Source organism: Hirundo rustica, chromosome 6 (genome assembly GCF_015227805.2).
Source record: "Hirundo rustica isolate bHirRus1 chromosome 6, bHirRus1.pri.v3, whole genome shotgun sequence".
Taxonomy (NCBI): Eukaryota; Metazoa; Chordata; class Aves; order Passeriformes; family Hirundinidae; genus Hirundo; species Hirundo rustica.
Window position 1 is genome coordinate 15,645,262 of NC_053455.1, and position 20,684 is coordinate 15,665,945.

The following is a 20,684-nucleotide window of genomic DNA, read 5'->3' on the forward strand; positions in this document are numbered from 1 at the left end:
TGGAAAGCTGGGAGAGACTTCCATGACAAAGTTAAATGCAATGTCAGCCCTTTGCTGTTTGGTTAAAAATGGATAATGAAGTGGAAAGCTTCAGACTTCATTTACTCATTTTCCTGACATATGCTGAAGTATTTTGAGCTCTTTTTTTTTTTTGATGATAAGTTGCGTTTTGGATGGTTTAGTTGTTTCTTTTTTGTTTGTTTAAGGCGGTTTCTCAGATTCTTGACCAGAACTTTTTAAGACTTCATCCTTTAGGAATCTGGGGAATTCCCCCATCTAGAGGGGCAGTTTCACAGAGTGTATTTCAGAACAATTCTCATGCTCTGCTCTTACCTGTACTGGTGATGACTGGAATGATGTTCCAAGTGCCTCCAACCCATCCTTGTTGCCGGCGCCCTGCTCACTTAAGGCCAGTGCTTACCATGTGGGTTAGAGGCCAGTATCTAGATGTAACGAGCCATCTGCGGTTACTAGCAGTAGTAATGGTACTATGTAACCTCGTGGAGATGGGTGGCTCTGGGAAGTGCCATGCTCTTTCAGTAATGGTGAAGGACGAAGCAGTTGTGTTGAAGCACGACTCACCGCTCACCCCTTTGCCAGAGGCAAATGGAGAGTCTGTCTGGGGATGCAAAGTGTAATGCTGCATGTGCTGCGTCGGTCAGAAGCGTGTGTGCTCTGGGTTGCCCTTCTGTCAATGGCTGCCTTCAGTTTTCCCTTTCTCAGGTGGATCAGACATGCAAAAAACCAAATTGTCCAGCTGCTTGTTGAGGAAAGTTTTGTTTAAATGTGAACTGGTGCAAAATGCATTGCTGTTGGGGGACAGACATTACCCTTATAAATTGCTTTAGAAATTTAATGAAGGTTGTGTCCAAAACTGCGTATACATTCAGGCATATTCCTAAAATGCTTAGAAAATTTTATTGGTAGAATATTGTTCTTACAATTAGCACATTGTGGTTGTTATAGTATTGGGTACAAATATGTGTTTCTAATAAGACAAGTAAATTTATAACCAGTCTCGTGTTTAAACTGTTGGTTTCTACTACCTTCTTCACCTCCTGATTAAATTCCCATTTTAGTGACTATTTCTAAATAGTAGCTCCTTTGATAGATTCCATCCTGCTTGAAGAAGCTTGTTCACTTGTTACTACCTACTCCTTAAAAACATGTCTTTCACGTTATTCGTTAAAATGGAAATGGAATGAACACTGTATATTCTGTATGCTGTTCTATGTAGAAAAGTAAGATTTTTCTTTCATTTCTGTTAATTGTTGCTAGTGCATTTTTATCTGTATGCAGCCAGTGAAAAAATTGGTAGCATCAGGAGACCCATCTTTGTCTTGACTAGGGTTGAGATTACTGTGTCAAAGTAATGCAATACACATCCCTAAACAACAAAGTTTAATTTTTAGTTATCTTTGAAACTGGGAGAAAAATGATGATGTATAAGAAGTAGATTTGCAGTGTAGACATGTAGCTCTGAACTGTCTGGGGACCTCTTAGAGGCATAAACACAGCTGTAATTTTGTGGCTGTAGTGGGTTGAGACTGGAATGTATAATTCTGAGAATTTTTTTCTTTAAATTGCTATCTTTGTGCTAAACCAGAAGTACAAATGGAATAACAAAGTGCTATTGGAGACTTCAAGTTAGCAACACTGTGGTGCCATCTGTCTTAACTCTGTAGTCCCAAGTACCCATGTTTTCAGCCCTCCCACAGTATGTCTTCCCTCATTTCTTCCAAATCAGCTCCATTTCCCTTCAGGAGTTTTAACTGTACTCTCTCTCCTCCAGAAGATGTGTATCCTGTGAAAGAGTAGATCCTAAGAAAGCAGTGGGTAGGGAGAAACTCTAACAGACTTTCCATAAATCTGCCTCCCTTCTGCTTCCCTGTCAGAGAATGTGCTCCCTTTCCTGGTGCCCTCTGTTCCTTGCTGGATACTTGGGGCCATTGTGGTGGCCTGGAGCAGCCATCCACTGCTTCCTGCCTTCTCTGTGAGTCAGAAAATGATGCTTTGCTGCCCTCATCCTGGACTGAGTAGCTGAGTACCAACACTGTTACAGCTTGCGTTTCTTCTCTGCCTGGTCTGTCTCAGGAGGGTCCATGAGCAAAGGGATCCAGGCAGAAATCCCACCGTTGTTACAGTTCATGGGTTTCTGTAAATCTGCTGCCAACAGTAGTGACTGAAATTCTCAGTGTTAAAATGTGTTAAAAACTCAGATAACCAAAAGGGATTCTGACTGGGTTGAACTAGCTTTCCAGTTGTTTATCCAGGCATGCCAGCAGCCATGATGCTTCATGTGCCTTTAAAAAGTAAATAACTGTATAGTTGGAATCATAAACCACTGTTAAAATTATTGTACTCTTAGACAAAGTGTAACCTTGTTTTCAACCTTGGTCTGTAGGGCACCTGTCTTTACTCTCACTGGGTGTATATATACAGATTTAGCCACATGTATTATTCCTTCAGGGTCAAAGTGCCTCTGTAACACCATGGTTGATTGTCACCCTTATTTCTTAGGCTGTGAAGATATTATTGCTGAGAGCATCTCTCTGGACACCTTAATTGCCATTCTGAAGTGGAGCTCTCAGCCGTACGGTTCCAAGTGGGTACATCGCCAAGCGCTGCATTTCCTCTGTGAGGAGTTTACCCAGGTCATGACTTCAGAGGTCTTCTACGAGCTCAGCAAGGACCACCTGCTCACAGCTATTCAGTCTGACTATTTACAGGTAACCTGCCATGCAGAACACAGCTGCTCCTGCTAGAGGCAGGATGTATTCTACCATTATTAGGAAATGCTTGGGAGTAGTTGATTTTGAATTGTAGGCTGAAGAGGGCTGGTGCACACTATGCGCTCCTTCTGTAATACGTAAAAAAATGAAATGGAAGTAGCGATTAAAAAAATTGTTTTGTTCTTGGCTTGTAACACAACCTAAATGTGGTATATGCTGTTGCTTAAAATTGTAATAATAGTTTATAAATGGATGCAAATTATTTTAAACAAAGCATTTCTGAACCTAACATTTGCCATGCCTGTTTAAAGCATTTATAAAATTACATGGTGGAAGTAGTTTTGCTGTTACAATAAACATGCTAATTTGGGGCAGTGGGAGCTGATAAACTAGAAATGGTTCAGAAAACTCAATTTATTTTCATGCAGAGAGAAAAATACGTTCTCTGACAAGTATTGCAGAATTTCTTTTATTTTTTTATTGTGACTTGCCTTCAGTGATTGTATGGTTTTAAGGAGAGAGAACTGTACTGGCCAGAAGAAAGAGTCTGGATTTTTGCTGCCATTGCTCTTCAGGGGAGATATCTTTATAATGATGACCACCCTTTAATAGCTTAAAGATTACTAGATTATTTTTTAACTGCATTCATCTCAATCTTACTTTTTTGTAAATGATGAAGTGCTAGAGATTATTTAAAGTGTTTTTTTAAGTTTTGTTTACTTACTTGAAACATTTCAGAAACTACAGTTAACAGTACTCCTGAGCTTATATTGCTGAATCTGTAATGTTAAACAAAAGCTTGAAACACCCAGAAATAGAAATGCCCCTTTTAATTAAATGTAGTAATTCAACCTTTACACCTGTAAGTTTCCATATTAAATAAATTTTTTCCTTCTATACAAAACTTCTTCCTCTTCCTAGGGATTCAGTAAGTGATATGAATCTAGAAATTATGGTGGTGATATACCTGTAGTACAGCTTAAAATATTAGGAGAAAGTGGTAAGCAGATCACAAAATGCAAACACTTCATGCTTAGGTACAACTGTGTTTCTTTAGAGCTGTAAAAGACCTGTGATATTTTTTTTTCTTTTGTGTATGTGCATGTGACATTAAGCATATACAGATTACTGACTTCCTCTTTCTACAGGCAAGTGAACAAGATATTCTTAAATATCTGATTAAATGGGGAGAACACCAGTTGATGAAGAGGATAGCAGATCGAGGTGAGGATCCTTTAAACCATGCAGTACTAAATCAAATAACCCAAAATTTATGGCAGTTCTATTTTGTGAGTCTGTCTGTAACTTGGGGAAATTCAATCTACTTTGTCCGTAGTGTAGTCAAAACAGAGCAAATGCTCTTGCTTGCTTTAAAGGTTTTGTTATCTGAAATGAGAACGCAGCATTCTGAGGGAGATGGGATTGTTTAGCCTGAAGAAAAAAAGGCTTAGAGGGGGATCTTAGCAGAATCTATAAATATCTAATGGCAGGAAGCAAAGAAAATAGAGCAGCAGCACTTTTCTCTTGGCTCCCAGGACAAGATGAGAGGCAATGAGGCATTAACTGAAATACAAGAAGTTGTGAAGATGGTCAGATACTGGCACAGATTGCCCAGATTAGTTGTGGGATCTCCATCCTTGAAGGTATTCACATCCCAGCTGGATGCAGTGAAGGGCAATGTACCTGGGGAGGTGTGGGAAGAGATTGTGACTGAACAAAACTTTTAGAGTTTCAAACATTTCAACCTCTATGACTGTCTGATTTTGAAGTCTGGTTGGTTTCCTGTTGTCTCAGAATTATTTTTCTTGTAACTAATTCTTCAAATAAAGCCCCCTGCAGTATCTTGTTATGCAGGCTTCTCACAGCAGTCTCACTCTTAATTCACTGTGGCAGCCTTTCACTTCAGTTCGAGTGTGTCTCTCTGACAGGAATCTGTGGTAGTGAGAAACGAGCCAACAAGTGGCACCAGTGTTTTCCCTGAAGTCGATGTAAATGTATTTTTACGAGCCTAGATGCACATCATTGCTACAAGGGTAACTTCAAGGGCAATCTTATACGTGTTGGGTATGAGAATAGGTTAAACATGTATGTCACAAATAGCAAATGCAAGGATCTTGTAGTTCATCTGCACTACAAAGTGTCAATCACATAGTGCCAGAAGAGGAACAGAAATGGAAGAGCCTGCTGGAGGAAAACAGAGCAGTACTGGTGTAACTACTGTCTTGGGAAGGCTGGCCATACCTTTGAAATTCACTGTTACTGCTTGCAGTACAACTGCTTTGTCATGGACATGTTGTATGAAATGCAACAAAAAGTTAAAGGATGTGCTTCTAGTGTCCTGAGTAAGTATTAACCTATTTCCAAACCAGGATTTTCCAAGTTTGTCCTAGGCCACACTGAACATGAGTGGAGCCAGTTAAACAGTAACAGACCTGGGCTGGGGCAGAAGCTGGTCCTTTGGGATCACAGCACAGCTTCCTGCTCTGGCATTCATTAAGTAAACAGCTCACATCTCTTATCTGGGATCATCAGGTAACACAATGAGCAGAAGCAGAAATAGAGATGCCAAATTCTGTCAGATTAGGACCAGATTTAGTCTAGTAATTTCATCTAAATTCCTCAGTGGCACTCCTTATATTGCAGCTCTGAATGTGTGATGGTGTCACTAAAATGCCACAAAGCATTAGAGAATGTAAGGAGCTGTGGCCAAGACTTGAGCTGAGTGTACCAAGGGAGGGTGGATATGTTTGACAGGTTTCCTCAAAGAGGGAAGCAACTCAGTCAAATTCAGGTTGGGTACAGTAGCTAAAACACACGTGTGGGCTGCTTGGTTATCTTGCTGTCTCCAGGAAGATGCCACTTCTGGTACAAAGAGGTGTCCTGTGACCATGAGAGCAATTTGAGTGGGCTTGACACCATTTTGCTGAGGTGGGTTACATGAGGAAGCTAGAATAATATATTCCTGAGGACTCTTCAGACCTTACTTTGTAGAAAGTGTCTTTGACAACTACTGGGGAAAGGCAGAGGAGCTATGGGATAGTCTTTGGGGAAACTGCTAGCAGGGAGGCACAACTGTTTCATAGCATAGCTCTTTATAGAGCTTTCCAAATGTTTATTACAAATGCTATGTTTGTATTTTCTGCCTGACTTACACTGAAACTGGCAGCTGTGCCAATGGCCCATGCAGGTATAAACTGAACCTGTCTCTGTGCATGCTTCATATAAGGTTTTAAGACACGAGGCAAAATCATAGAATCATTTAGGTTGGAAAAGACCTCCAGTTTCAGGGAATCCATCCTTTGATCAATCCACCACTCTGCCAAATAGAGCATAGCACCAAGTGCTATGTTCGGTTGTTAGTTTTGTGGAACAGTGCTGATGAGCGCTACTGATACAAAATGAGAATTTTCCTTCCTTTTCTTTAACTTACTCTAAGCCTGCACCTCGTGCTTTCCTCTTTAAACTTTCTGATGAAAACTTAGCATGTCTTGTTCCTTCCCACAGAGCCTAATTTACTCAGTGGTACTGCTCACAGTGTGAATAAAAGAGGTGTGAAAAGGAGAGATCTTGACATTGAAGAGTTGAGGGAGATCCTGTCTCCACTTTTACCTTTTGTCCGCATTGAGCACATCTTACCCATGAACAGTGAAGTACTGAGTGATGCAGTAAGTCAGCAGTCTCATACAACTACCATCTCTGGGTTCTTTGTTCTTCACATGTTACAGTGTTCAGGTGTGAGGGGGTTTTTGCTTTGGTGGGTGTTGGTTTTGTTTGTTTATTTTAAGGATTAACTTCTAAAATGTTATCATTGAGAGTAATAGATGTATAACACTCTTTTTCTGGTTAGGTTTGGTGTTCTTTAAATCTATCAGAAGGCTAAAGAAAAATCAGTGGTGTGAGGATTTGGCGTAAAGAATTAATTTACTACAAGTTTTTACCATATTCATATCTTAAAAACCGTAAAACTCTTTCTTGATTCCTAAAGATGAAGAGAGGCCTGATTAGTACTCCTCCTTCAGACATGCTACCAACATCAGAAGGTGGAAAGTCAAATGCCTGGCTGCGGCAAAAAAATGCTGGAATATATGTGCGGCCAAGACTGTTCTCGCCATATGTGGAGGAGGCTAAGGTAATATCAGCAACACTTGACTGTTCTCAGATTGGAGTCATCAGGGGGTTCTGTAAGCAGGGAAAGATTTTGGGATGGTTTGTGTGTCTTTACTTGTACTGGCCTAAAATACTAACATTTTCAGTTTAACAAGACTTACAAGATTGATCATCAGGCTCAAGTCTCTAGAACCGGTCAGAAAAAATTTCAACAAAATTTTTTTTTGTCGAAATTGAAATTTTTGCGAGACAGATCTTGATGAAATTCCACCGGAAACAAAGCAACGTTCTGAGGGAAACCTCCCTGGTTTCCAGCCAGTTTGCCGGCCCAGCTCCTCGGCAGCCCTCCTGGCAGGCGGATGGCAAGGTGAGAGCCTGAGAGTCCCAGTCTGCAGCTAGTCAGCAACCTTGGTGCCAGCTCTTTCAGGCTCCCCAGCTCCCACCAGAGCTGGGTGGGGAGCTGCTATTCCACTGGGCAGAGGACTGATATTTCATCTTCTTGTTTGAATCGGAACATACCCAAAATCTTGTGATCCTCCGCAAAATGGAATAAATATCCTGTGTCCAATCTGAATGAGGTCCTTTGTTTCCCTCTCAGGCAGTCGCTTCCCTGTTTAATTTCTTGCATGAACACTGTCAAGCCGAAGATCTTGTAGCATCTCTGATGTTTGGTGGTAGGGTGGAGCTGGTGCTGTGTGGGGCAGGAATGTGCCACGCTCTGTTTGACACAATGGGAGCCTTTGTGTCACTGATCAATGCCACCACTTCTGGTAGCTCTGACTTGAGGTGAGAGCTTGTGAGTCCCAGCAGTGCAGGTGAAATCAGAGCAAGAGGGTTAGGTGAAGATGTGTGCATCCACATCACCTACAGACTCTGACGTCTGCTCTGGAGAATTTGGAGCTTTTGTCCTGTGCCTTGGAGAGAAAATGTCTTCTGAAAGTGTAAGGTGTTATTGATGTCCTCTGTGAGGGAAGGGAAGAAATAAAACTACTTTGCATTTTGGGCACAGCAGTTAGCATCAAGTGGCACTAAAATAGCAGAGGAAGTCTATCTGGTTAAAATGTTCTCTTTGCGTCTTAGATTGTTAAAACTAACAAAAACATGATAAAAGCTTTGACTCTTAGTTTTCAGGTATATGTTAAGGGCGTGCTTTAGTATTTATCCAAAATAAAAAGTTCATTCTAACAACTCCCACACCCCTGTCAGAATTCCTACTTAGGAAGTAGAACTGTTTCATATTATGCTGTTAATATTTTTTAAAACATTTTACCCTTAGAGGGAGGACTCTCATACGTAGTCTCTGGTAACTTTACTCCTCCTATAGATAGTTTAATTATTGTAAAATGAAAAAATTGTGAACGAGTGATTTTTGATCTTTTTTTTTTTTCTTACTCCCCTGCTAGTCTCCCATTTTTTGAAATAAATTCATTTGATCTTAAGTAAGAATCTTCAAAGGGTAGGCATAAATCTTTTTCTATTCTTTCAGTTGTCTGAGGAAAACATGTTTCTATTTCAGGCTAGTGCTTTCTCTCAAAGCCAGAGAAAGCTGAGACTCACAGGCAGTAATTGTCTTAAGTTCAGAGGGTCCGGCCTCGAGAGGGTCAGTTCTAATCTGACAGGTTAAAATGAACAAAGTGTCCTTCCCAAACTATTCTCCTGCCTGCTGCCAGCTCTGAAACTCAGCCGCGCTCATGACTGGGAAATGGAATGGGAAATGCTGATGAAAAGCCAGCCGTTGTTTGTGACCTGACAATGTTACTGTGGTGTAGCCACGGCTGGACTCGTGTGGCTGGGGCTGCGCTTGCGGCAGTGGCTGCGTGCGGCGCCTTCACGAGCCTCTGGTGGCTGTCGTTGCAGTCGGTGCTGGACGAGATGATGGTGGAGCAAACGGACCTGGTTCGCCTGCGCATGGTGCGCATGTCCAACGTGCCCGACACGCTGTACATGGTGAACAACGCCGTGCCGCAGTGCTGCCACGTGATCACCCACCAGCAAGTCAGCACGAACCAGACCAGCCCTCCCTCAGTTATAGCCAACGAGATCCCAGGTAAGCTGCTGGTGGCTTCCCGTGCCGAGCCATCTCCTGGGTGTGGGCACTTGGGCCTGGGGGGAGTCACTGTCACTTATTGAACTTCATCGTTTCCTCAGTGAGTAGCTCTGCACCAGGAGTAGTCCTTTTGCTTTGGTCTGTCCTAAAGATATTAACTGGTTTCAGATGGCAGAGTAACTAGTTAGAGAACAAAACTCTTGGACTGATTAAGCACAGTAGAACACTTGCTGGAGCCTGGCTCTCTATTCTCAGAATTTTTTACAGGGTTCTCAGTTTTCTGCAAACCGGTTGTTCGATATAGGTAAGATCTGTGAGTCTGAAAAATTTCTTTCAAAAATCGAGAGCCAAAGAACATAACTTGTAAAGAAATCAGCTGAATGAAGGATGCCAAAAAAGCACTGGGAGTGGGCGCTCAAAGCACATTTACTTCAATTTACCAAATCCACGTTAGCTTTGAAGCCAAGCCAGCCTAGTTCCTTATGGAAGAATGTGTCAGGGTACATTTTTATAGGCTCAAGTAAATATGGCCTCTCTTGACTTCAGGATGATTGGTGTGACATTCCCCATAGGCAAACCAGGAAAATATATACGAAATATATTTTGTCATTTATGAATATGATCTTTTGGTGTCAGACTGGAGGAATGTATCTAGCGGGGTTCCTAAAGCATCTTGCTCTTCCTGCCTTTCCCCTGTTCCATTAATACACGGTGTGCATAGAGAAAACACTGGCAAAACTTGCAACTGATGACAAGTTGGAAGGGTCAATGGATGTTTTGGAGGGCAGGATTAGGTAGCTAAATAACCAAGATTGAATTTTAATTTAAGATTTCTAGGAATCTGCAGATTTCCTAGGAAAAGCAAAGATTTCTAAGAAATCTTAGATAATATTTCTGGGAAAATTTGTAGAATGGTTTTGATCTGTTTGTTTGTAGTCTGGAAAGAAACTTGATAAAGCTGAAAAGGAACTTCTGAAAATTTCTGTTTGAAAAATTTAATAAAAGTATCAGTTGTTTGTTTAGAAATTTGGAGCTATCAGCAAAAACGTGACATGTCAATGGTGCATTACAGTACTTCTGGGGACTTCTCTCCCCAGAAAAGTGTAGACATACTTACCATGAATTGAATATAAAGTATTTTATATAAGATAGGACTTTGATAACACTTTGCTCAATCTTAATTTCCAAAGAAATTGAGAAAGGCAACAGGTTCTCAGAGGTCTTCAGTGTTTTGCCAAAGTTCTCATGTTCTTAAAAAAAAAACGGGCTCTGTTGGCAAGCATGAGACAACTTGACTAATTTGAAACTCCCGTGCATTTTGGTTCTGTAGAGTTTAATAGGTAGGAATTATTGCTAGTCCTTTGATTTGAACATAGATATGATCTCTGTGCCTGGCCAGTAGTTGGAGCACAGGAATTGTGTCCTGGTAACTGTCTGCTTTGCTTAGTCTTGTCATTAAGCAAAAGAATTGATTGGTTTGCCAGTGCCTTTTTGCTGGAATGGGCAGATGGGGCCCAGTTAATGTGAGGAGATTAAAGCCTGTCCCAAGCTCTGACTTGTACAGGAATCCATCCTGAAGCACAGATGGAGCACAGGGAGTGCCAGGGGAGAGCTGGGCAGCATCTCCTCCATGGCCCTTGGGCCGGGCTCAGAACGGGGGGTGCTTCACAGCTTGGCTGCTCCCCATCTGTCCCTGGCTTCTCCTAGGACCCACTGCCTGAGGAGTGTATTTGCACAAACCTGCTGGCAGTGTGTCTTAGTGCTCTTTCTGCAACACTATTGTATATTGAGTTCAGCTGAAGCCTACTCTAACTTGAGGCCAGGTTCTGCAAGTGGTTGAGTTTCTTTATGCATTTTCCAGTTTCAGTCTGAATTAGAAATCTTGCAACCGAGAGAATTATATTTTTTTATGTACATAATCTTTCTTCCATGTGTTTCACATGAATAATAGTAAAAAAAAAACACCAAAACAAACCAGGGTTTGAGAAGGCAGTATTTTTAATTTTAATTAAAACCTTATGTCGTTTTTATGCCTACTGGTTTGGAGAACTGCTTCAGACTTCTCTTAGATCCTCTTCTTTAAGTATTAGCAAAATGCTGGCTGTAGCTAAACATCTGGCTGGTAAACCAGGATTTTTCAGAACAATTAAAGTGTGTGGAGGGTAGCATAGAAGACTTATTTACAAGTGTTAGAATGGGTTCCTTCCCTCCCCTTTCAGTACAGGAACTCCATTGAGGGGGGAATATTTTGCACTACATATAGTTCTCCTTCATGTACCAGTGTAAACTTTGTGAAATTTGGACCAGTTGTAATTGTGTGGGGTTGGGTTTGCTCCTTCTCTGTAATGCAAATGTGTTTTCACACTGTTCTTGCTGTATGATCTGTTTAATTTTTATGAGCTTTCATTACGGACATCTGGTCATGGTAATACATAACACTTGTAAAGTTGGTGAAGGATCAGATGCCAAGGACTTACACAATCAAAGATCTGGATTTGTCTTCTCTATTTATATGCACGTTTTCCTTAGGACAGAAACATCACAGAGAAATACCATTCATCATCGAATAGCTGTAAGAAATGGCATGAGAAAGTCTTGCAACAGGATAAATACCCAAAATTATACATTACTTTCTTTTGGAATGGTTTTTTAAAAATTATTTCAATATGACTGCATAAAACAACATAATTTTAACAGGTTTTTGTTGGCTGATAGTTCATGTAACTTTTGTAAAATGCTCTTTCTCTAGTTACATACTGGTGTTATGGTCTCGTGATTATAGAACTGTGTTAGAAGTATGAAGCGTATGCCAAAAAAATCAATGAATTCTTGGCCCGTGCAATTCATGAGGGAACATTCAGTTGTTATTTAAGATATCCTGCCCCCACCTCAAATCATGGAATTCCTGCATCATAGGGGGTTTACAATGAAAGCTGTATTTGTGGCTCATTCTAGCAGAAGCTGGAGAAGTGGTGTATGTTTTTATCATTCGTATCAGGTGTGTTATCCCATGTGGCTTAATGATGCTCCATGGAACACGTGTAAGTTGAACAGTTCTTGGCAGAGTGTTTCTTAACAACAAAAAAATAAGCCAAGACAGCCTGATGTTAGATTTTTCCTTCCGAATAAATCTAACCATTGCAATCAAACTTACTGTCTCACAGTTGAAAAAAAGGCCTCTCTGTTATGCCCACCCCATTGTCTGTTATCCCTCCAGTCCCCAATCTCCTGGTTGTGAAAGAGATGATCAAGCGGCTGCAGGAGCTGCGCCACACCGAGCAGGTGCAAAGAGCCTACGCGCTCAACTGTGGGGAGGGCGCCACGGTCAGTTACGAGATCCAGATCCGTGTGCTGCGGGAGTTCGGGCTGTCCGACGCTGCTGCTGAGCTCCTGCAGGTATGAGGAGTGCCTGTGGACCACCATGGAGGGGCTTGACCGTGTACTCTGCAATAGGAGTACTTGCTGTGGATACGTGCAGGTGCACGAGCGCTTTGAAATACCTGTGGGACTGTTCAGGTGCAAATGCCAGTTGCATTTGACGTATGTGATTTTATAAAGTTGTAAGTGCAATGTATAAATAGTTTTCTCAAGAGTCGTTGCCTTTCGGGAGGCTCTTATTGACACAAAATTTGAGGAGAAAATAAAATTGCTAAAGCGAGAGTTGATGAGAACAGTAGAACCCCTAACTTGAAACCTAGATTATTATTTATTCTTAAAACAGAGAGGAGAAAAAGTGCTAACTTTGCTGTAGGTCTGCACCGTACATGTCAGGACTGGGAAACTGAAAATCCCTCTTCTGATTATACACCGGTGCTAAAGCAAATGCGTTTGTTGGTCGACTTACAGTGAATCTGATGCTTCTCGTATTATTTTCAAAAAACTCCAATCTATTTTGCATGGTAGCCATAGTCACCTCGAGTGTTGGTGAGCGTGTATGTAGCGCAGCCAGGCAGTTACAGCATTAGCATGTTTCTGAGAGTGTCAGTTCGGGAGATTTTTCTAAATGGCTTCCTGCTTTGTCTTGTTACATGCTGTGTTTTTTACCTTCGCAGAATCCTCACAAATTCTTTCCTGATGAGCGATTTGGGGATGAAAGCCCACTGCTGACAGTGAGACAGTCCGGACGATGTCGCGTCAACAGCACTCCCACTGCAGAAACCATGTTTACAGAACTGGACTCTTTCGTGGCCTTCCATCCCCCATTGCCCCCTCCTCCACCTCCATACCATCCACCAGCAACTCCTATTCATAACCAGTTCAAAGTGGGCTGGAAACAAAGGGTGCCAAGTCAACATCCCTCGCGTTCCTTTTCCTACCCGTGTAACCACTCGCTGTTCCACTCGCGGACGGCCCCCAAAGCCGCGCCGCCCGTTTACCTGCCCGGCGTGAAGGCGGCGCCTCCCGACTGCACCAACACCGCCGCTCTGGGCCGGCAGACGGTGGCGGCGGCGGCAGCAGTGATGGCAGCTGAGAAACAGGTAGTAAGTGTTGTGATTTCTCCTCTTTTGCCGATTTTTGGTTGCTCAAAGTACCTCATCGAAGGAGCTGGAGGGAAGCGTTATGATGAAGTGACTTGGTTTTGTTAAATAAAAAGAGCATCTCCATTGGTTAGGAGGTTTTTCTACAGAACTGTCTGTCAGCATTCTCTGTCCCAAAGGCATGCCCTAATCCCTGGGAGAATGAACATTCCAGGGCAGGAGCTCTATAGGAGGGACGAATAGCACTCAGGAATCTTCTGAAATCATAGTATCACAAAATATCCTGAGTTGGAAGGGACCGACAAGGTCTGTTCAGTGCCCAGCCACCCTCTGGGTGAAGAACCTTTTTCTAATATCCAATCTAAACCTCTCCTGACACAATTCCAGGCCATTCCCTCAGACCTGTACCTGGTCATAATAGAGCAGAGATCAGTGTGTGCTCCTCCTCTTCCCCTCTCAGGAACTTGTAACTGCAGTGGGGTCTCCCCTCAGTCTCGTCCAGGCTGAACAGACCAAGTGACCTCAGCCGCCCCTTGTGTGGCAAATGTCGTTTGCTCTACACTAAAACAAAGCATGTGCCAACTTCAGTAGTGGACTGCACACTGTAATTCACAGGTAGAAGTTGTGGGGATATTTTGGCTATTCACAGGTCAGTAGTCTGAAGTAAGCAGGTTGCTTTTAGACATGTATGAAGAGTATGAAAGCTTTACGGCTCAGAAGTATTTGAAAAAGAATTGGCAAGCAGAAATTGGTAATTGTTGATACAAAGGGGTTTGTTACAACGTTTAAAAGCAGTCATTATAGTTGCTGAACTACAATATGATGCAATAAAGACAGTGAACTATAAGATATGCAGTAAAGACATAGCTTTGTGAAATGCAGGAAGTGCTGAGTGAAGAATCCAGAATTTATTTCTGCTGTGAAAAAACAGTCAGTGCATAGTTGTGGCACATGAGATGCAGATTTGATCCTTGGGTTTTGATTGGAAAAATGGATTTTATTTTCTTCCCATTAGCAATTGTCTTAAATATATTGCACTTCTTTTTTATTTTAGAATAAAATATATAACTTCGTATTAGAAATGTGTGTCATTGTTTGGACAAAGGTGAGATTCATAGCATGTCACTCTCCTTTGATCAATATTGACTTCCCTAAGGAAACTATATAGTAACCTTTTTCATATCAAATATTTCTGCTAGAACGTGTCCATAAGTAATGCAAGGGGGAGCAGAGGCTTAATATAGGTGATATTTTCGGTCTGTATTCTTTCTGCAATTTGTGAGTCAATGATCACTGAAATTGCTTTCATGAGAAATGATAAATGTAAGTAGAAGTTCTCACTCTTCTGTATGGAGTGTTGTAAAATGAGCAATTCTGCAGTGAGGCAAGCATGGGGTAGGTGTGAAGAATGCCACACAGCAGCTTCCAGGTACTCTGTGGATCTAGTGAGCCCTTCAAATGATGCTCCCCCAAGCCCTGAGGCTGTCCTGCACACACTTGGGTAGTTTACTAATTTTAAAATGGGGAATGCAAGCAGAAGGGTTGTGTCTATAGTGATGACATGTGTGTCATGGCTTCCCTGCACTGGAACTGTGGACTGTGACCAACCATTTGTTAGGCTCTGCACCAAGCACACCTTGTTTGGTTTGATAATTGTAAGTGGCTTAAAGCAGGCCTGCCTTTAAGAAGTTCAGCAGTACAGCATCCTTTACTGCATGTTCAAGGCAAGATGCATTTAAGAGGAGCTGTAATTGTGACACAACAGCTTCGTGAAGGAAAGAAGCAGGAAGGTGAAGGCTGGTGGATAGATGTGTTCTTTAAACCGTGCAGGAAACTTGCAGGCTGAAGTTGGCAAGACTAAAGCAGATTAAGAAAATGCCATTTTGAATGACCAAAACCATCCTAAATACAGTTTGTGTTTAGCCATTGTCTTTGTTTCCATGGACCAATTTCTTTTCTTTTCCAGTGTACACAGCCCTTGCTGAATGAACTGATGCCAGACATCGCAATGGGTGTGTCAGCAATGTCTCTGAAAGACAGAAGATTACCGGAGCTCACAGTGGACACGGAGCTGAGCCAGGCGGTTACAGAGGTAGGCCCCGGCCCACCCCAGCACATTTCATGTATTCAGAACAGACACATGCCTACTTCTCGGAAAAAACATGCAATAGAGCAAAAAATAGATGCTCGAGAAAATCCGCAGGAATATCCTGACTTCTATGACTTCTCTAATGCTGCATGCAGACCCTCTACTCCAGCACCCAACAGGCACAGTCCTTTGCCTTCACAAGGCATTTATTTTGGCCCAGATTTGTACAGCCACAATAAGGCATCACCAAGTGGCTTAAAGTCAGCCTATCTACCTTCCCAGATATCTCCCAAAAAGCAAGAGGATTCTAGGAGGGAATACCTGCTCTCACATGATGGGCATCAACACAGGCAAAAGAATGAGCCAATACACCTCGATGTCTTAGAACAACCTCCCCAGCGACTGGACTTGGCACTGGCTGCCCAGGAGAACGCTGGGAATGGCCCTGTTCACGTCAGGGGAAGAGCAAAAGTGGAAACGGATTTAACCTATGGGCTAACCTCCAACAGACCTTCACTCTCTGCGTACAACTCTGACGTGCCCGAAGAGAGACCCGGTAGGAGACTGGCAGATGATGAGCCATTGGAACACGGAGCACAGAGAAATGCAGATTTGGAAAGGGAAGATGGAGTAAGCAGAGGAAGGAGGTCTCCAAACAAACCAGACTTCCTGTACAAAAAATCTGCCCTATGAAAGCAACCTCCAGTATTTCTCTGTGCCTAAGAGCTGTAAACATCCCATTCCTTGCAACTTCTGGCCTGACTTCTGTCGGAGAAATTCTTTCACGCCAGCAGAAAACTTCAGCTTTGCTCACTTCTTTTGTGCATACATTGCTTTATTAGAGACTGCATGTTATCGGTTTGGTTTTAAAGCTGCTTCTGGGTTTATTTTGTTGCTTTTTTTTTTTTTTTGGAGCAGATTTAATTAAGCCTTTTAAAAAACAGAAACTGGTACCTTTTTTCTACAACCTGGTAGCCTTTTGCACCTGTACATCTATTTTAGTGTATTAGTTTTGTACTAATATGTTAAACTTTAATGTCACATTTAAAGGACTGTATTTTCATACTTTTGCATTTACCCTTTCACATGCCGATTCCCTATGTGCATTGGGTTGCACATTATGAAATGTATTTTCTTATGAGATAATAACAATGTGTTTATTTTTTAATTATAGGAATTCCAAAGAACAGCACATCAAAAAAACTACATTTTTAGTTGGATTTTTTGTTCGTTTGTTTAGATTGAAATCTTCCTGATTTTTATGACTATGGCAAGAATCCAATCTAGTATTTTGTTAGAAAAGTTCTGGCAGCTGGTCTTATCTTTATATACATAGTAAACCCACATCAAGAATTACATTTGGGGTTTTAAGAATCCAGAGAGATATTTAGGAATCCAAATTCCTGTGAAATTCACTGGACTATGACAACTTGAGTCTGTTTCAGCTGTGATCATGGAGGACTCCATGATCACCTGGAAGCAGGAAGCACTTACTAGACAGACTAGAATTGCTGATTTGCCCATTTAGAAATAAATCTAGAAATACTGTAAAAATTATAGTGATTACTCGTTCTTCCAGCTGCTCATCCATGGTAAGCGAAGACCAGAGGAGCGGATTCCTGCTAACTGGAGTGTCAGGGAGACGAGGCATAGAACCTTTGCTGTTGCCTGAACATGTGGGAGGGTGACAGCCCATGGCCTTGCTTTTTCCTGCCTGTGCTTACAAAAGGGCTTCACTCTCAGCAACGTTCAGTGTTCCTTACCTGGCCCCACAGGTGCAGCTGTTCTGCGAGCAGAATCCAAGTAGAGAGTCACTGCTTCGGCATCGCCACATGTGTGAAGCTTTGGCACTCTTAAATTACACCTCCATTGCCTGATGTGCTCTTTGAAAGCACAGCAATGAGATTCTCCTGTTAACAGGATGTGAGGAGGGAAGGATGCTTAGCTGGGGCGGGGTTCAGCAGAGCACCAGGGGAAAGGTTACAATCATGAAGTACATCCTTAATACTCACTGTGCAGTTTTAACAACAAATTCATTGCATTCAGGATTGGGATCTGATGCAACTGCAGAGTAGTGATTGCTGGTAAAGTCGTGTTTGGGGTGAGTTAAATGCAGTTTCTATAATGAGTTTCCCTGTAGCAGAAAACTATAGTCCCAGATGTGACCTAAGGAGTGCTTTAAGGGTAGGTTGAATTGCTTCCTGCAGCTCAAAGTGCTTAAAACTGTTTAAAAGAAATCTAGCTGCAACTTTACTTTTGGTTTTAGCTGATGGCAGATTCTTACCTAATGTGTTTCATTAAAGTATGAAGGGCCCGGTAACAATACAGTGTTACTGAAATATATTGAATACTGCATTTCCAAGCTACCAAATAGCTTCTAGATAAATTAACCAATAAACCCTATATCTCCTGCAGACACATCTATAGACCTGCTTCCATGGTAGTTCTGCAGGTGCTCCTTTTGACATGCAGCCCTGGAAAGCATGGTGTAGGACTGGAGCAGAAACTTGCCTAAACTCTGCAGGTGATGTGTCTTGTGGGTGAGGAGATTTTTTTTTTTTTTTTTTTCCCCTCTATCAGCTTTTTTTGTTTTTAACCCACAGTCAAGGCACGGGGTGTTCCTGGCTTCATCACCCATCTGTGGGGTTTCCATGGGACTGTGGTGTAGAACATTGTTAAATGCAAGAAGTCGTCAGTGGGGGGATGGTGCCTGCTGCAGGTTGAGACTGAGGCTGGTTGGGTTTCTTCTGAAGATCTGAGCACAGTGCAGACTGCAGAGCTCTAACCGCACACGAGGGTCTCATCGTCACCAGCATGAGACCGGCTCACTAGAACCAGTAACTTTCAGCACACACAAGAACCCCAAAACTCCCTTACATCATGTGTGTTGGCAGCTTGACTACTAAAAAATTACAGCTGTCCTCAGAAAACGTATTATTCTCAATATTTTTGCCTAAAACTGATAGATGTACTTCAGGAAAACAATTCTGATTATCATAGTTTGAAGTGGCACTGTGTACTTGGGCAGAGGTGGGACTGAGATCTACAGATAGAACTTTGAAACTTGAAATTTATGGGGGGTGTGACTGATAAATGAGAAGTTTTGAGGTTATGGTTTTAGGGAAATCATGAAATGCTTTGGCTTTGGAATAAGGTGGTGAGAAATGCCTCTGAGGAGGACATGTCTGCATTTTAGAATACAAAATTGTTTCTGAAGTCTCAGGAACTGAGCAGTATTAAAAAAAGAATGAATATAGTGTATAAAAGTAGATGCAGAATGAAATACAATTCCTTTTGAGGCCATGAAGACAATCAGGCCATGTAGACAATCTGTGTTTTCACTTGCATATTTTGAATTGGGAAGAAGATGGCAGTTAATGGCAGCTGGTGTGAAGTGGAAAAGAAGGATTTCTTGAATTACTGGAACTTTGTTTTTGTACTCCAGAGCAGGATTTCCTACTTGGGATGTGCAGAGGGGCGAGACCATTTTTCATGGCAGCATTATTCAGCATATATCAGAAGCCAGTGTTCATCCTACATCTCACTCGCACATCACAGGTACCTGTGCTACCTGCTACTCTTTGTTCTCTGTCTACTGAAACTTTGGTGCAGAAGCTCCTTGTTTACATGAAGCACTTTCTGATTAGGCTGGAGATTGACACCTTTTCCTCTTATAAGTTAGATGGAGATGACAGATTATTGACTATTTTGCTTGAGGACAGAGGTATAAGCATTGTTCTTTTTGAATGAGGGAGATTCATGCTCCTTGTTCTGTTAAAGAGAGAGCTCAGACTTGCATTTAGTGAGCAATGTGCAAAAAGGTCTTATTCCCCTTTCCCCCAAACCCAACTCCTCTTTTCCTTAATATATGGATGAATAACTTAATTCCTAAAACACATTCTTCCTTTGAAATGTTTTGTTGTTCCACGGAATTATTGTAGTTGTGTATTAGTAACTGCTTTGTTGATTGGCAGTTTCATGTTGTATTTTCCTGTTCTTCGGGATTTTCACTTACAAAAATTAAGGCTGTGGCCACCTGTACTTGTAGGCCCTGGGTTTTGGTCTCAGAATGTCCCAAATGTACGTCTTTAGGGATTTCTTTGGTTTGGGTTCGGGAAGGGGGAGGGCACAGGGGAGCTGGGTGTTTTGTGTGGGTTTTTGGTTTGGTTGTTTTTCTGGGTTGGTTGTTTTTGGGTGGGTTTTTTTTTTTTTTTGAAAGAACACTAATGCTGTTTGAGGCACTGTTCTTCTAATAATTCTATGCTTGTGTGGTAGAGGTGGTGCTGAGCCCTGCTGGATGCAGGGAACAGCTTAGAGGGAAACTTGTAAAACCGCATTTGGGGTTTCTGTAATTACCTGTACTGCCAGAAGGCAGCCCTGCCCTTGGCAGTGTTAAGGATTTGTTTCTTGTCCTTGTGTTGTTACTGGTATAAAGTCAAGTGCCTTCAATGCTAAAGGCTCAGAAAACTTTCTTAAACTGACTTCATGTCCTATGCAAGTGTTTTTTCTACAACCTGCATAACCAGTACTTTGTAAAACTTGTTTACGCTTCAATTGTACATAGTGTTTTTTTTAAAAAAATAGTATTTTTATTTAGGTACCTCCAAACTTGAATTCTAGTCTTGTGTGATGCATTGTAAAACAATACATTTCTCTTTTGAGTACCATTACAGTTGTAAAAAGGTTTTCACTGGTTCTATTTTTCTACTGTTGCTGAGAAGCATGTAACACTGACTTTATCCTACGTATAGTTGGCATTTCAAATAAATGGCTTGTATAGAACGTGGTTGTGTGGCTGCTTCCCCTGAGCTGCTGCTGCCTGGCTGCACCCACCGCCCTGCCCTGCTCCCTCCAGACTGCAGGGGCCACGGCCTGGGAAAGGAGCCCAGCAGTACAAACAGAAAGATGCCCTCCAAGTGTAAAGGCTTTTGGGAAAAAAGGTGCACAATAACGCTGTGAACACCAAAGGCGTGATATAAATAAACCAGTGTAAAGAGGGATTTGAAATCAGTCACTCTCCTCAGGCAGTTAATAAAAATGAAAAGCATTTCAGTAAAGCAGTTCTGTGAGTTCTGGCTAGAGCCTAATTGACTGAGGCCATGCCTTGTGAAAGGCAATAGGGCTGCTTAGAGCTGGGCCTTGGGGCGCAGCCCTGGGTGCAAGGAAGCAAGTGTTCATTTTCTCGTCAGAGCAGCTGGACAGATATGTTCAGTACCCAGCACTCCCAGGCT

General features: G+C 42.0%; 1 protein-coding gene across 5 annotated transcripts in view; it reads left to right on the forward strand.

The window, feature by feature from the left end:
• The window catches only part of BTBD7 (BTB domain containing 7), a 51,871-nt gene extending 31,636 nt beyond the window's left edge, over positions 1-20,235 (forward strand). Inside the window, exons 4-13 of one of the 5 annotated variants that reach the window (XM_040067242.2) lie at positions 2,521-2,729; positions 3,881-3,956; positions 6,237-6,397; positions 6,718-6,861; positions 7,093-7,206; positions 8,697-8,886; positions 12,104-12,282; positions 12,939-13,367; positions 15,331-15,456; positions 15,736-20,235. In XM_040067242.2, coding sequence (XP_039923176.1) covers positions 2,521-2,729; positions 3,881-3,956; positions 6,237-6,397; positions 6,718-6,861; positions 7,093-7,206; positions 8,697-8,886; positions 12,104-12,282; positions 12,939-13,367; positions 15,331-15,456; positions 15,736-16,146 — 2,039 coding nt within the window. In that variant the 3' untranslated portion in view covers positions 16,147-20,235. Of the gene's footprint in view, positions 1-2,520; positions 2,730-3,880; positions 3,957-6,236; positions 6,398-6,717; positions 6,862-7,092; positions 7,207-8,696; positions 8,887-12,103; positions 12,283-12,938; positions 13,368-15,330 lie in introns of all 5 variants that reach the window. The other 4 variants (XM_040067243.2, XM_040067238.2, XM_040067239.2 and 1 more) reach the window with 4 other exon arrangements.
• Positions 20,236-20,684: the final 449 nt, after the last annotated feature.